This window comes from Mustela erminea, chromosome 11 (genome assembly GCF_009829155.1).
Source record: "Mustela erminea isolate mMusErm1 chromosome 11, mMusErm1.Pri, whole genome shotgun sequence".
NCBI classification, from domain to species: Eukaryota; Metazoa; Chordata; class Mammalia; order Carnivora; family Mustelidae; genus Mustela; species Mustela erminea.
Window position 1 is genome coordinate 78,721,631 of NC_045624.1, and position 13,601 is coordinate 78,735,231.

General features: G+C 34.5%; 1 protein-coding gene across 2 annotated transcripts in view; it reads left to right on the forward strand.

The window, feature by feature from the left end:
* The window catches only part of SEMA3A (semaphorin 3A), a 461,780-nt gene that overhangs the window by 430,410 nt on the left and 17,769 nt on the right, over nt 1-13,601 (forward strand). For both annotated transcript variants that reach the window (XM_032305095.1, XM_032305096.1), the window contains 3 exons: nt 2,517-2,558; nt 7,103-7,260; nt 10,873-10,940. In XM_032305095.1, coding sequence (XP_032160986.1) covers nt 2,517-2,558; nt 7,103-7,260; nt 10,873-10,940 — 268 coding nt within the window. The remainder of the gene's footprint in view (nt 1-2,516; nt 2,559-7,102; nt 7,261-10,872; nt 10,941-13,601) is intronic.

Consider the following 13,601-nt stretch of genomic DNA (forward strand, 5'->3'; position numbering starts at 1 on the left):
TTACTCCTGCTCCCTACCTGCAGATAAGAACTTACCTCAGACACTGCTTTGAGGTGTTGGGTCCCCCCAAAATTGGGTACCCCAATAATGGGTCCATGATTAAAGGAGCGAGGCTGATACAAAGCGAAGGTCAAGCAAAGCTTTAATTCGCGCCAAGCATCAGGAATCAGACCGACCGTCAAACAGACTGGTCAGGGCCGCCCCTCCAGAGAGAACGACCCCTCCCTGCTTTCCAGACTAACTTTTATAGAGCAAAGGCCATGTGGTTGGGCCTCGCCACACACAGGTGGCCAATGAGATTGTAACACACACAGGAAACTACACAGTGATGCTAGACGACCAACCGAATTACAGTTTACCCTAGTAGACATTTGATTTAGCCTATCACACCTTGGTTAGGATTGGCGCCAAAAGGCTCCCAAAGGTTGGGGGCCCAGACTCCTTGGTACCTAGGAGACAGTATGTGCCCCCGATTGATTGAATACCTCCACCTGGCCTGACCCACCCTTGTATTTGGACTTTGTTACCTGGGACTGGTTTCCCCGACTTGCTTTTAAGTAAGTTCCCCTGGGGGGGCAAGGTCAATTTAAGTTTTACAACAAGATGGCAGTTCAACCGGGGTGAGGCTGCTCTGGCTGAACAGGCCCTTACAGGGGTATACGGGGAAGCTCACAAGACACAAGATAAATGTTATATTTATATCATATATATGTTATTATATATATTATATATACTCATTAATACAATATGTATCTGTGTATTTCCAGGTAGTGATAAGCACTAGAAAGGAAAGCTAAAGCAAGTAAAAGATACGGGGGTTGTGTGTGTATGTGTGTGTGAGAGAGAGAGAGAGAGAGTGAGAAAGAGAGACAAGAGATTTGAATAAACACTCTATGCCAAGCACATTTGTAAAGTACTTTGCCTTTATGAACTCATTTAGTCTTTTCATCAATCCTACAGGGAAGATAGCATCATACTCATTTTTAAGATAAGAAAAGCGAATTACAGAGAGGTTACATACCTCCCCTTCTATCACACTTGTGGCCAGGTTTGCATTTGAATCTATGCAGTTTGGCTTCAGAATCCAGCTCTTCACACTTTGTTCAGGGCTCAGCTATAGTCACCTAAACAGTGAGCCTTCTAAGATTCTTCTTCCCACCTAAGCCTCTTTCTCATTAACCACCTCTGAAACCCTCAAGCAGTCTCCTTCTTAGTATGATGAAGAATACAATGGAGCACAGTTTAGTGAAAGTAAATCTGAGAGAATGTAAGGTAATGTGTTCAGGTGAATAGCCTTTTGGTAGTTACTCAAAGAATGGTATTTATTTATTCAAACTATATATGCTCATGATGGGCTTCAGCAGAACACTCATTGAAATATATTGGTGGTTATTACTTCTCTAGTTATTATCTCTAGATAGCCTGTTGATAGAAATTGAAGAGATCATGTACTCTGGCAAAGACATGTAGTGTAGGCCTTTGCACATTAAACAGTCATTTTGATAATAAGGTAATCTCATCCTGCTCTGAGCTCTCACAGTCCTTGACAGCTGGAAACTAGCCTAATACTATTAACTTGTAGTTGGTGTTATTGGGAGCTGGCCTGGCACTCATAGCCCAGCGTTCTCCATGTGAGCGTGCAAGTTCTCACAGAACACAAGCATCAGGCCAGGCTACTCTGTGACCATGAGGAATCAAGAAAATAGCAAGACTGGGGCATCTGGGTGGCTCAGTGGGCTAGGGCCTCTGCCTTCAACTCAGGTCAGGATCACGGGGTCCTGGGATCGAGCCCCGCATTGGGCTCTCTGCTCTGCAGGGAGCCTGCTTCCTCCTCTCTCTGGGCCTGCCTCTCTGCCTAGTTGTGATTTCTCTCTGTCAAATAAATAAAATATTAAAAAAAAAAAAAGAAAGAAAGAAAAAAGCAAGACTATTCTGTAATCCTGTCTGAAAACAGACAAGACCATAAACATTGTCCAAACCACCAAAAAATGACCAAATATCCCCTATCCTGCCTCTATGAGTAATGGCTACTTCTTTACCAACTTTTACTTTATCCTTATTTTGCTCTTCCCTCCTCCTAAATAAGATGTATGAAGAGACGAAATCATAGAATTTCCTGGGCTTTCTTTGACATCCCATGTGGAGCAAACACCACTTCCTTGAACCCTCTCTCAAATCAACCAACATAGGCCCAAAACCTCTGTGTTCTTTCCAAGACTCTTCTGCTGCGCAGTCTCATGGTCTCCCTTGCTGCCATGAGCAATAACCCAACTTGATCAACTGCAGATACGTATGTCTTTGACTGGAAGACATTAGTATCCTCCTTTTGTCTGTGCCACGTCTTCGCTACTCATGCACATACCTTCCTTCATGTATCTTATTTCCCAATTACATTGCTTCTTGTAGGCACTGAAGTTAACTCTCTCAAAGCTTATGTTGGTGTTCTATGTTCATTAATGTTAATGACTGACTTTTCTAATTGACCAAACAGTTCACATTTTCTTTTTCTTCTTTAGGAGCCAACTACTATTTCAGCAATGGAGCTTTCCACCAAGCAGGTACTATCATTATGTATTACAGTCATTTTGTTAATTTGCTGTTTCAGTTAGATAAACATAGTTATGATTCATCAGATTTTACAGCTTTATTAACAGTAGTCTCCCACCCCAAAAAGAAAGAACATTCTTACAATAAGCTAGTAGAGTGAAAATTAAAGATCCTTTTCATTGCCCTCTGTTTTTGACCAAGCTGACATTCCTATAAATATATTTCTTAGATCATTGGTGGTTGTAAATTTTCATTTACAGCATTTCTTTTTTGGGTCATTGTAAAGTTTTGCTTAGTAATTATTTTCATCTATCCTTAAAAATATCATGTATTTTTGGTGTGTGATGTATCTTTGAGAATATAAATTGGTGTATCTTTGAGATTGTATATCTTTGTGTATATCTTTGGTGTATCTTTGAGAATATAAATAAGTTTATCACTTAATTTAATTTGCATGAATAAACAATATTTATTTTATAAGCTAATAAAATTTTGCACTGGGCTGTATATGTTTGGAGGATCTTGACTGAAAAGTCAACTTTGCCTTTTCAGTAGTATTGTGTACTAGAGAAAACATTTAGCTTGGCTGCATATAAAAGGAAAACAGCAAAATAGTCACTGCCAGTGATACGTTATTAAACTCCAAGAATTCAAACGTTAAGGACAGTGTGTTAATAGGCTTTGCATTCACATTGAATGAATGCTTTGGCAAGACACTTAAGAAACACAAATGACTTCTAAATGTTAAATTATATGTTCAAAACAAATATAATTTTAACTTTTAATAAGTTATCTTTTCCCCATAAATGTTACATAGCTTTCTATTCAGTGTATCAGTGGTAACTCAAAAAACAAAAAAAAACAAAAAAAACCAAAAAAAAAACAAAAAAAACACAACAACCCCCAAAAAACCTTGGATACAGAGTTGAAATTAATTATTAAATAACCTAGAAGAAAAAGCCACAATGGAGTAGGAAGCCCTTCACTGGCCATTCCAAACTTATATGTGAAATTGTTAAATATGAAAATCATTTGGTTAATCTTATTGCTGAATTGTTTACATGTTTTATCCCTGTACATGACACTAAAATACTGTGCCAGTAAAACTCAGTGTATATCCTTTCCACACTTACATATCAAAATAGATTGATAATCTCTAAGATATTTAGAGAAACTCAGAGTGCAGATATTATTGACCCTGATACTGTTATCTTACACTTCATAAGTATGTGTTCACCTGTTCTTGTAATCTAAAAATTGTCAAATGTTGGCAAGGAAATCCGGGGATTTCCAGAAAGAAAGCTAGACTGGGATATTCTTTCCTTTAATGATTTTTAAAATTATTTATTTATTCTCTGCTTGGTTTCATTGCCATTCTTAATTATGTTACATATAGTTTTATAAAAAGTTTCTTTTTGTTTAAGTATTTTTAAGTACTTTAAGAATTGCCTATTAAATGTAACACGCTTCACACACACACACACACACACAGAGAGAGAGAGAGAGAGAGAGAGAGAAAACACCCAAAATACCAGAAACAGTTCATCAGTTTAAAATACCATGATACAAGAGAAGTATTCCTACCCTTCATTTTCTGTTACTGGCAGTTTGATTTCATTTAGATCTGAATCAGTTTTACTCATGCTTATGGAAATTTTAAAAGTGAGGCAGTAGTTTCAAGAGGGTCAAATAGTGTTGCAACTAATTTTCTGGATAAATGGACTCATCGCCTGCTTATGACCCGAAACTTGTTAAGGAGGATAGTGAGAAAGCCTGTGGTGATGTTAAATTGGGCAGAAAAAGCACATCAGGTTACTTGCTAGGGACTGGATTATGTTCAATGGTGCTTGCAAGCCGCCCCTATATTTTTTCTAGATGGCATAATTAGTTTTGCAATTCTTTAGTAGTACTGCAGAATAATTATAAAATGAAAACTAGACTAGTTGTATTTAATTTGGGGCATTTTATCACACTTTTCGTGATAGTTTTCGTGGCAGTAATTTTGGTTGCCCTATTTTTGGTTTTTAATTCCCATGTTAATTTCTCTGGTTTCCTCCTTAAAGGAATATGACAGATTTAGATACTGTTATTTAGGTAATAACTCCTTCCCAACTAAAATTTCATATTCTTAAAAATTTGTGTGAATTTCGCTTATGCTTCTTAAGTTATTGGCTAGTCCTAGAGATCTTTTGATTTGGTGTGACCAACTTGATCAGTAGTTTTTTAAATAGTTCTGACCACAATACGGTGTTCCACAAGTCCATATTCACCAATGCCAACCATGATTGTGGATATGACTACCCCATTTTAACTAATTCGTTTCAGTGTCTCATGTTGGGCACCTGGATGTCTCAGTTGGTTAAATGTCTGCCTTCAGCTCAGGTCATGATCCTGGGATGCTGGGATTAAGTCCCACATCAAGGTCCCTGCTTAGCAGGGAGTCTGTTTCTCCCTCTGCCCCTCCCCCTGCTTATGCTGTCCGTCTCTCTCCCTCTCTCTCTCTCTCTTTGAAAAAGAAACAAAAAAATAAATAAAAATTTTAAAAAGTTGTCATGTTTATTTCATCTTTTATTGCATTGTGATTGCCTGCCTTCAGTACAAACTAAGTGTTTTTTTTTTTTTTTTTTAAATACGATTTTGAAGGAGAGAAAGAACAGGAGGGGGAAAAAGCTCCTTCCAATAGTCCTTTACTAATATTTTTCAAATCACAGCCAACTTTTACCACATTCTGGTTCTGTGGAAGCTTTAAGAGAAGTACAAATCAACATAAATTTCTCTTGACAGAGAGCTTAACAATACTCATCTTTTCCTCCCAAGGACTCAACTACTGCTTTTTTTAATTTGCCATGATTTATAGAATCTTTTGGTTCATAATGAAAGATGAATATATTAAGAGATTGAACATCCATAGTACATATTCTGTTTACTACTAAACTAGAATATTGATATAAATAGTCTTTACTACTGAAATGCAATAAGCAATATGAATCGGGGTAAAAGTTATCAAGGTAACTGTTTTAAGAATGGCTTACTTCTTACTGTATTACGTTTTCTCCCTTATTTCCCTTTCTTTTATTAAGATATGTTAGCTGGTTAGCTTTTAAACACAGAATTATTTTGTGTTTAAATACTTTTTATAACCCCATTAATTTCATAGATTATAATAGATACATCAATCTTCAATTTATGTTTATATATGTTGTTCATCTTTCAAAGTAATTTGTAAATGTAATTTTAATTATATCCATTGCTTTTAGGCAATTTGTAATATTAAAAGAGCACGCCATGTTTCAAATATTAGCTTTTCTACAACTTCTTTTTCATTTACATTGTAAAGAAATTAAAATACAATTTTGAAGTCTTTTCCATGTGTACCAATACATGGTTCAGTATTTATTCAACTTTTATTTAAGGCTTACTATAGCCATTCAGTCCTTTAGTACAAGAAAAGGAGCTATGATACTAATTACAGCAAAAAGTGGGGAAATTACGAAAGTTTTATTTGTATTTTATCTTGTATTTACATGTATTTGCAGTTGCTCAAATGCCACTGGCTAAACCGTAAAAAGCATTTTTAAAACTGTACTGAAATCCTGGTTTGGTTGCTGCCACAAAGTTTCTCCCCCCATATTCTACCTCATTTGGTAACTGCAAATTCATTGAGTATAATGGCATTGTAAAACATTTTATCTGAATGCATACTTTAAAGATCTAGTTAAACATGCTCATTTTGTGACTAAGAAAGTGAAGTCTTAGAAAAATTAGGAGAATGGCTCAAGATGACACAGAGAATTAGTACAGGGCAAGATTTAGAATCCAGGTACCTTGATGGCCAACATAGCACTTTTCCACAACAGACAAGTTCTGTGTTCAAGTCTACTGCACCAGCCAGAGTGTACATTTCCCCATTTGATGATCTTTCAGATGAAAAGCAGTTTAGTTGTTTGGTTTAAAGTAATCTTCCTGAAGGTAGTGCAAAGACAAGACAGTTGATGTTGAGTGAGACTTAAAATGCGAGCACCAAAGCTTTCCTCTGGAGGACTTATAGGAGGGCAGACTATATCACAGGCAATGATACAGGGCACCCATGAGTCAAATGCAAATGTTCCCTGCTTCAAGACCAAGAGAATACATGGCAATATAGATTTGCTGATTAATCAAAATTACAAACAGCAGAGAAGTTTAAAAGAAAAAAAAAGAAAGCTTTCCAACAACAAAAACATTGAAGATTTGAAAATTATATTACTGTGTCATCTTTAATTTAAATTTTTATCGTTATTGAGATATAACTGATATATAACCTTGACTGTCTTCCCTTGGTTTTATATTTTAAAATACACTTGTTTTAGCCAAGTATTTAGATGTTGCTTTTGGTCTTTTTAAATGTTCATATGATCTGCCAGGCTTTTGACAAAATTGCCAATAATGGGATTTTTTTGAACCCATTAGCATAAATCTATTTTTGATGTGTTCTGTATAAGTAACCCTTTTTTAGAGAAAAGATAAAAAAAACACAACAGGATTGTTTTGACATAATACTAAACTTTTCCCACAGCAACAACTATATATCGGTTCCACCACGGGGGTTGCTCAGCTTCCATTACACCGCTGCGATATTTATGGGAAAGCCTGCGCAGAGTGCTGCCTCGCCCGAGACCCTTACTGTGCCTGGGATGGCTCTTCATGCTCTCGCTATTTTCCCACTGCAAAGAGGTAGGAGAAATACCAGAAATAAATACGAATGTTTGCTATTTATCTTACTTGAATCTGTTTTTAAACAGCTTTCTTCATATAAGTACATCACCTTTTTTTGATGAATGAAGAGTGGTTTAAAGGGATTTGGGAGTTTTTTCCTTTCTCTTAAATAGTCAAAACAATCAGAAAAACGTGTAATTATAGTTGGGTACCAAATATAATGGAACAAATGGTTTTAATAAATTACTGAGGGAAATCTAAAACATTACAGTACTGTCCTTGAATGTTTACACTCGGAAATTATAAAGTTTTCCAACTTCATTTTACACAGGGGGAGAAATGAGGGCCAAAGCCACAGAGAAAGTCAGAAACAGAATCTAAACTGGGCCATGTGCCTTTTGACCAAAATGCTTTTCTCTCCAAAAATACTCTTTTTTTTCTATCCAGCAACATTCTATCCTGGTTTTAAATTTTAATAAGGCAATTTATGTCATTGGATGAATGGATAATTTGCAAAGAAAGTAATTTATTTACTTTTAGAGTCTTAGATAGTATACAGGGTTTCAATTATAAAAAGTCAAGAAAAATTTTTGCAATTTTAAAAGATACTACTTTTTTGTATAATACTGACTAACTAGCATCATACTATATCTTTATTTGATGCAAAATATATATTTATTGGACCCCTCCCAAATTTAAAGACCACGGTATTACCATAGTATCATCTTGTGTTTGTAGTGTTTGAACTTGAAATATAAAACCACATGATAATATCTTTGTATTTATTACACAAATATTTTAAGCATATTCATAATATTTAACAGCATCTTTCTTGGACATGCTTAAAAGTTGCTAAGATATGCCTAGAAGCTATCTAAAATAATATGTTTAGATAAAACATAGCTATACGTTGCTGTCTAGGAGATTGTGGGCATTAGGAACAGGCATTTGATTATTTGATACAGTACTGTTGAGGAGTACTGTTAACCTTCAGGGAACTCTTAGACACATCTTAAAAGTTGTATACAAACTGGGTTTACTTAAGCTTCAAAAAATAAAAACACTTTCTTAATCTGACAAAATATTCACCTTAGCATACTCTCTACAGCAAACATATGGCTACCTGTCTCTGTAGATATTTACTAGTATTTCAGAAACAAGCAATGAAAGCAATACACAGTAACTTGCTAATATAAACCCAAAGATTAACAGTATGCACATCAGCCTTTTGAAACATTAAATAGAAATCAGAGTTATCAAGGTCCACTGCCTTTTAGGAGTAATAAAATTTGTTTTATTTTTTACTGTAGTTAATGTTTTACAAGAAGCTGTGATGTGGATTTTTTTCATTGCTAGTAAGCTGTGTTCTACATTTGGGTCATTTAACATGTTTTGAAAAAATTCTAGGGGAAAGGAATAACCATAATATGTACTTAAATCTTTTGATTACATACTTCAGATAACATTGACTGTGTTAAATCGTGTACAACTTAAATTTTTCATATATAATCAGTCCATATAGATTAAAACAGTTATCTTGTTAATATTAAATGTAAGTGTAGTAGTAGCTAATTCCATTTAATAAATGCAATTTCCTTAAGCCTTCAACATTCAGAATTAAAATAACATGTTTATATTTTTTCATAAACCAACCAATTTTGCTAGAAGTTTAAAACTGAAACAAAAGTTTAGTGTGGAGAAAATGTGTTACTGAGTAAAGGAACCATGGATAGTTTAATAAATAGGAATATGCAGTTTTTATAGCAATAAAATTAAATTATTTAAGGTTGAACTTCTGTGGTTCTTAATATCACTTAGATCTAGGTACTTTTAATATTGGAAAATATAAAATTCATGCTTGAATTAAAAATGAGTACCGTTACATTTCCACGTGGAAGTATATGATGTTACCTAAATTAGCAATAACTCGATCAAATTTTAAGCTTTTTTTTTTAACAAGAAAGAAGATAAAAATGAGATAACTACATCTATAAAAAGTTAAAAACCTGTATATTATATATTTGAAATATGTTTATTGCATACCTATAATTCCAGACTGAAGGAATGATCATTAACACATTTTTGTTGTGCCTTGAAGATTTTACTTAATCCAATTCCATGTGTCTTTGAAAAGGATGTTTAGAGGCAGGCCTCACAATTTATATATTCCTTGTGATGGCTTTTTTCAAAAGCCTAAATGGCAGTAAAAAATGCCTTCCCAAATGCTTTGTGGTTCGTGTTTCACAAGTTCCCTGTTGGCTCAATTTTGAAATGCGCAACATCTGTTTGATAGTCTCACCAATTCTACAAATAGAAATCTATAAATACTTTAGTCTTCTAAATTTATGAATACAGTAACAATTTCCATGTTTGCAAATCTCAATGGCCTTTGTGAGAACTCTTTTCAGGGGTGGTAACTAACTTTGCAGCAAGACAATATTAATTAACATTGACACAGACAATAGTTGGGCAAATGTCCCTAGTCTTTTTCATTCTGTTATATGTAGCCTATCTCCATTTTTAGCCTCTTTCTCAATCTCCACATCCTACTTGCACTGAGATAGCTAGAGACAACCTCCTTTCCAGTCAACCACCAACAAAGTAAAGAAAGAAGACACCCAGAATGTGTTGCAACTAATATTATCTGAGCAGCAGTATGTAGAAAGAAATCTCTTTAGATTTTTATAGCAAATTTGGCTTTTCTTAGAGGTGAGTCCTCCTTCTGCCATCTTCCTCTGACAGGAGGAACACTTGCTCTACAATATTTGTTACCGCACTTCTTCTTTTATTCATTTCACAGGTAAATCAGTCTGCAGTCATAGCTGTAGGATCACAAAAGAAATGTTTTATTAATGAAAGGTTGATATAACAACCAAAGAGAAAAATTCAAAAGTAACTTAAAACTAGATTTCATAGGGATGGCTGGGTGGCTCTGTCTGTTAAGTGTCTGCCTTCGACTCAGGTCATGATGCCAGTGTCATGGGATTGAGTCCTGCATTGGGCTCCCTGCTTATCAGGGAGTCTGCTTCTCCCTCTCCCTCTGCTCCTCTCCACCACTCTTGCCTGCTCTCTGACAAATAAATAAAATCTTAAAAAAATGGATATCACAGAATTAATACTTTTAAATTTAACAAAAGGCTATGTAAGGAATTATGTATAAGTAAGTATTAAGAGAAAGAAAACAATTGTCAATTTTAATTTGCAAGCTCACTCTCCCATTAGTGAACAGAAAAAGGAAGTTTAATTCGGATTATTGAAAAAACGGGTTGGTATTCTATATTTTGTGCCTTTTTCTCAGAATTTAAAATGTTAAGAATTTCAGAGTTTCCTGATGTTACATTCTTCCTGATTGGCATCCAGTTGTACATAAACCATGAGTCTTTTGTTATAACTTTGAAAAACTTTACTGCATTGTTAGTGCATTTATATATTATTTTCCATTTTGATCACCTGGAGACTTCTCCTACAGGTGTAATGAGCTGCTTTAAAAAAAAATTCTTTAGTCAGATACAGATGCATGTCTTCCTGTAAGCTCCAGGTGTCTTTGATTTTTGATTCTTCTTAATTCTTGTGACAAATTTGAAGATGGGATAAGAATGCTATAATACCTTTTAAATGTAATTGTTTTAGACGCACAAGACGACAAGATATAAGAAATGGAGACCCACTCACTCACTGTTCAGACTTACAACACCATGGTAAGTTACAGCACTTTCATCTTTCAACCTGCTAATACCAGGGTAAGTCATAAGCAGTAGTGTATACCCACACATGTGCATGCGGGGCACACAGCAGTACCAGAATACTTAAGGAAATGCAACTGAAGAGAAAGGAAATCTAGAAGAAAGAAAATTCTAAAGAATACTAAATGGTGAATTTTGCTTTTTTAATTGCAGATATGATAAATCCAAGTTTTAGATCCTCACAATGCTTAAATTTCAATTTTCTCATATTACCAAAAAGAAGCCAGGTTTAATACATGCTTTCATATGTAGTTAGCAACTTGAGAGCAACGGGCAAGAGAAATATTCATTTAAATATATTAAAGAAGAAAATGTAGCCTTAAAATAAGCCATTCAAATTATTATGGTGATGATGCAGCCCTTCTATATTGTTATTGGGTATCCTAGTCAAGTAGAAGATAATTCTGCTCTCTTCACATTGATTTTCTAGTAGGATATTCCCTTGAACTGAGGATTTGGATTGTTTCATTTTATGCTTCCTTAAAGATGTCAAGCCCTAATTAATATCCAGTACTTAATGCTGGAATATCAACCAAACTTCCTTTAAAATGTGGTAAAATTGTAGTTTATCTCACTCCCCCCCCATTTCAACCCTTTACAAAAACAATAATGAGGTTGTGCTTCCCTCTGCTGGGAAAACATATCAATGACATCACAGCTAATGAACAATTCATAGTTAAAAATAGCTGAAATACAAAATGTAAATATGTTACGTGTAATTGAACATAATTACCTTATTAACTTTTTTGGTGTCTTTTACATTGATCTTAAAGGAAAGTCTAATATTTTTATCAGTTAACTTGGATTTGATGCACTACTTCTGGTATACAATATTCACGTTTCATGAATGTTAAGAAAGAAAACACACTGCATAAATAACACCCAACATGCATTCCAAAACCTGGCTACCTTCTGGAGGTCAGATCCCCCTGTTGTGTGTCCTGTACGTGCTGGTATCTGATTCATGAATACTCACCGGGTTGTCTGGGGGATGCCAGTAACAGAAGATAGGTACCCACAAATTGAGCCTATATTTGGGGTCCATCTTGCTTGCACAATTTCTTGCCAAGAACTTTACTGTCTGTTATTGTTCTCATTATAAAGAAAAAGGATACCGCTAAATTGGAGCACATGTCATGATTTTTTTGTGTTTGTGCAGGTAGGGTAGATTATTGACATATCCTCCTTAAATTTTTCACATGATGTATTTCAGTTGGACAACCAAACATTAACTAGTTTTGCATTAATCTATTTCATGTACAAATATTAAATTATGATCAGCACCATTTAAGCAATGCAGTATTATGAATTTGTCATATTAAAGAATCTTTTTGCTCAGGTATGGAGAAGCTAATGATAAAAACTGCAAGTAAAAGAAATAGGACAATAGAATTAGAGCCCATTTCTGATCATACTTCAATCTCCATACCAATATAGACTTTGCTATTTTGCTCAGTCATATTTCTAGGGTTATAACAGATGCAATTATCTTGAATATTATAGATATTTAATACACTTTTATTGAATGAATCTAAACATTTGAAGCTACAGCACAGATACGTCCCTTACTGTTTTTGGTCTTTAGTAAAGATTTAAACTAAATAGCATCTATTATTTATTGTGAAAATGACTTAAGTCATACATTGCTATTAACACAACCATATTTAAAAATAGATTTCTTAAGAAACATCATTGACCAATCAATTAACTAATAAAAAATGATTATATACTACTACATGTAAGATACTATGCTATATTTTAAAGATTGCTGGTGAATTACTGTAGACATATCCATTTGTTGAATAATCCAGTTCCTTCATAGACCCACTTGGTATTTTTTGAAAATGATATATATGCTGGAATTGTGACATACATATAATACAAAGAAGGGCTGACCAAAAGCATATTTTTTAAAAAGTAAGACTGTGTATAAAGAAATATTGACTGTTGAATGAATGGCTTTTGGAAAGTGCTTCAGATTTTGAAGTTCTGTTTTGATGAAGTTAGAGTGATGAAAGCTTTTAAAAATTGAGAATATAGAATTGCTTAAGTATAGAAAGTAAACATGACTCAATTTTTCTTTTGATACTTCAGTCAAAATAATATAGGAAAGAAAGGGAATTTCTGTGGTTCAGTGTTGCTGGGTGTGTGTGTGTGTATGTCTGTGTGTGGAAACAATGCTACCTAAATGCATGTGATATATGGGAAGAAACGGTAAAATAGTCTCAGAAGTTCAGAAGAAATAAAACATTCCCTTTTGGAAGGCTTCTTTCTTTTTTGTCTGCTTGTATTACTAATTAACCAAACATGAAAACTATATACCATAGATTACGGTAAATTTCAAATGTTTGGAAACTAAGTCAGGCATTCCCATGGGGCCAGGCTGAGTCTTACCATTAGGAAACAGTGAATTATCTTAGAATAGGTGATGTCAATTTTTGAAATAAAATGGGCAAAAACCCAGGGCCCAGCCCTGTGACATCTTGTATGTTGTCTTGCTAGTGTCACATCTCACATTGAATAAAATATATGTGCTCATATGGAAACATACAAAGATATGAGATGTTTTCCCAGAAAACTGCTAAGCAATTTGAAGCCAAATTATACACTTCAGGA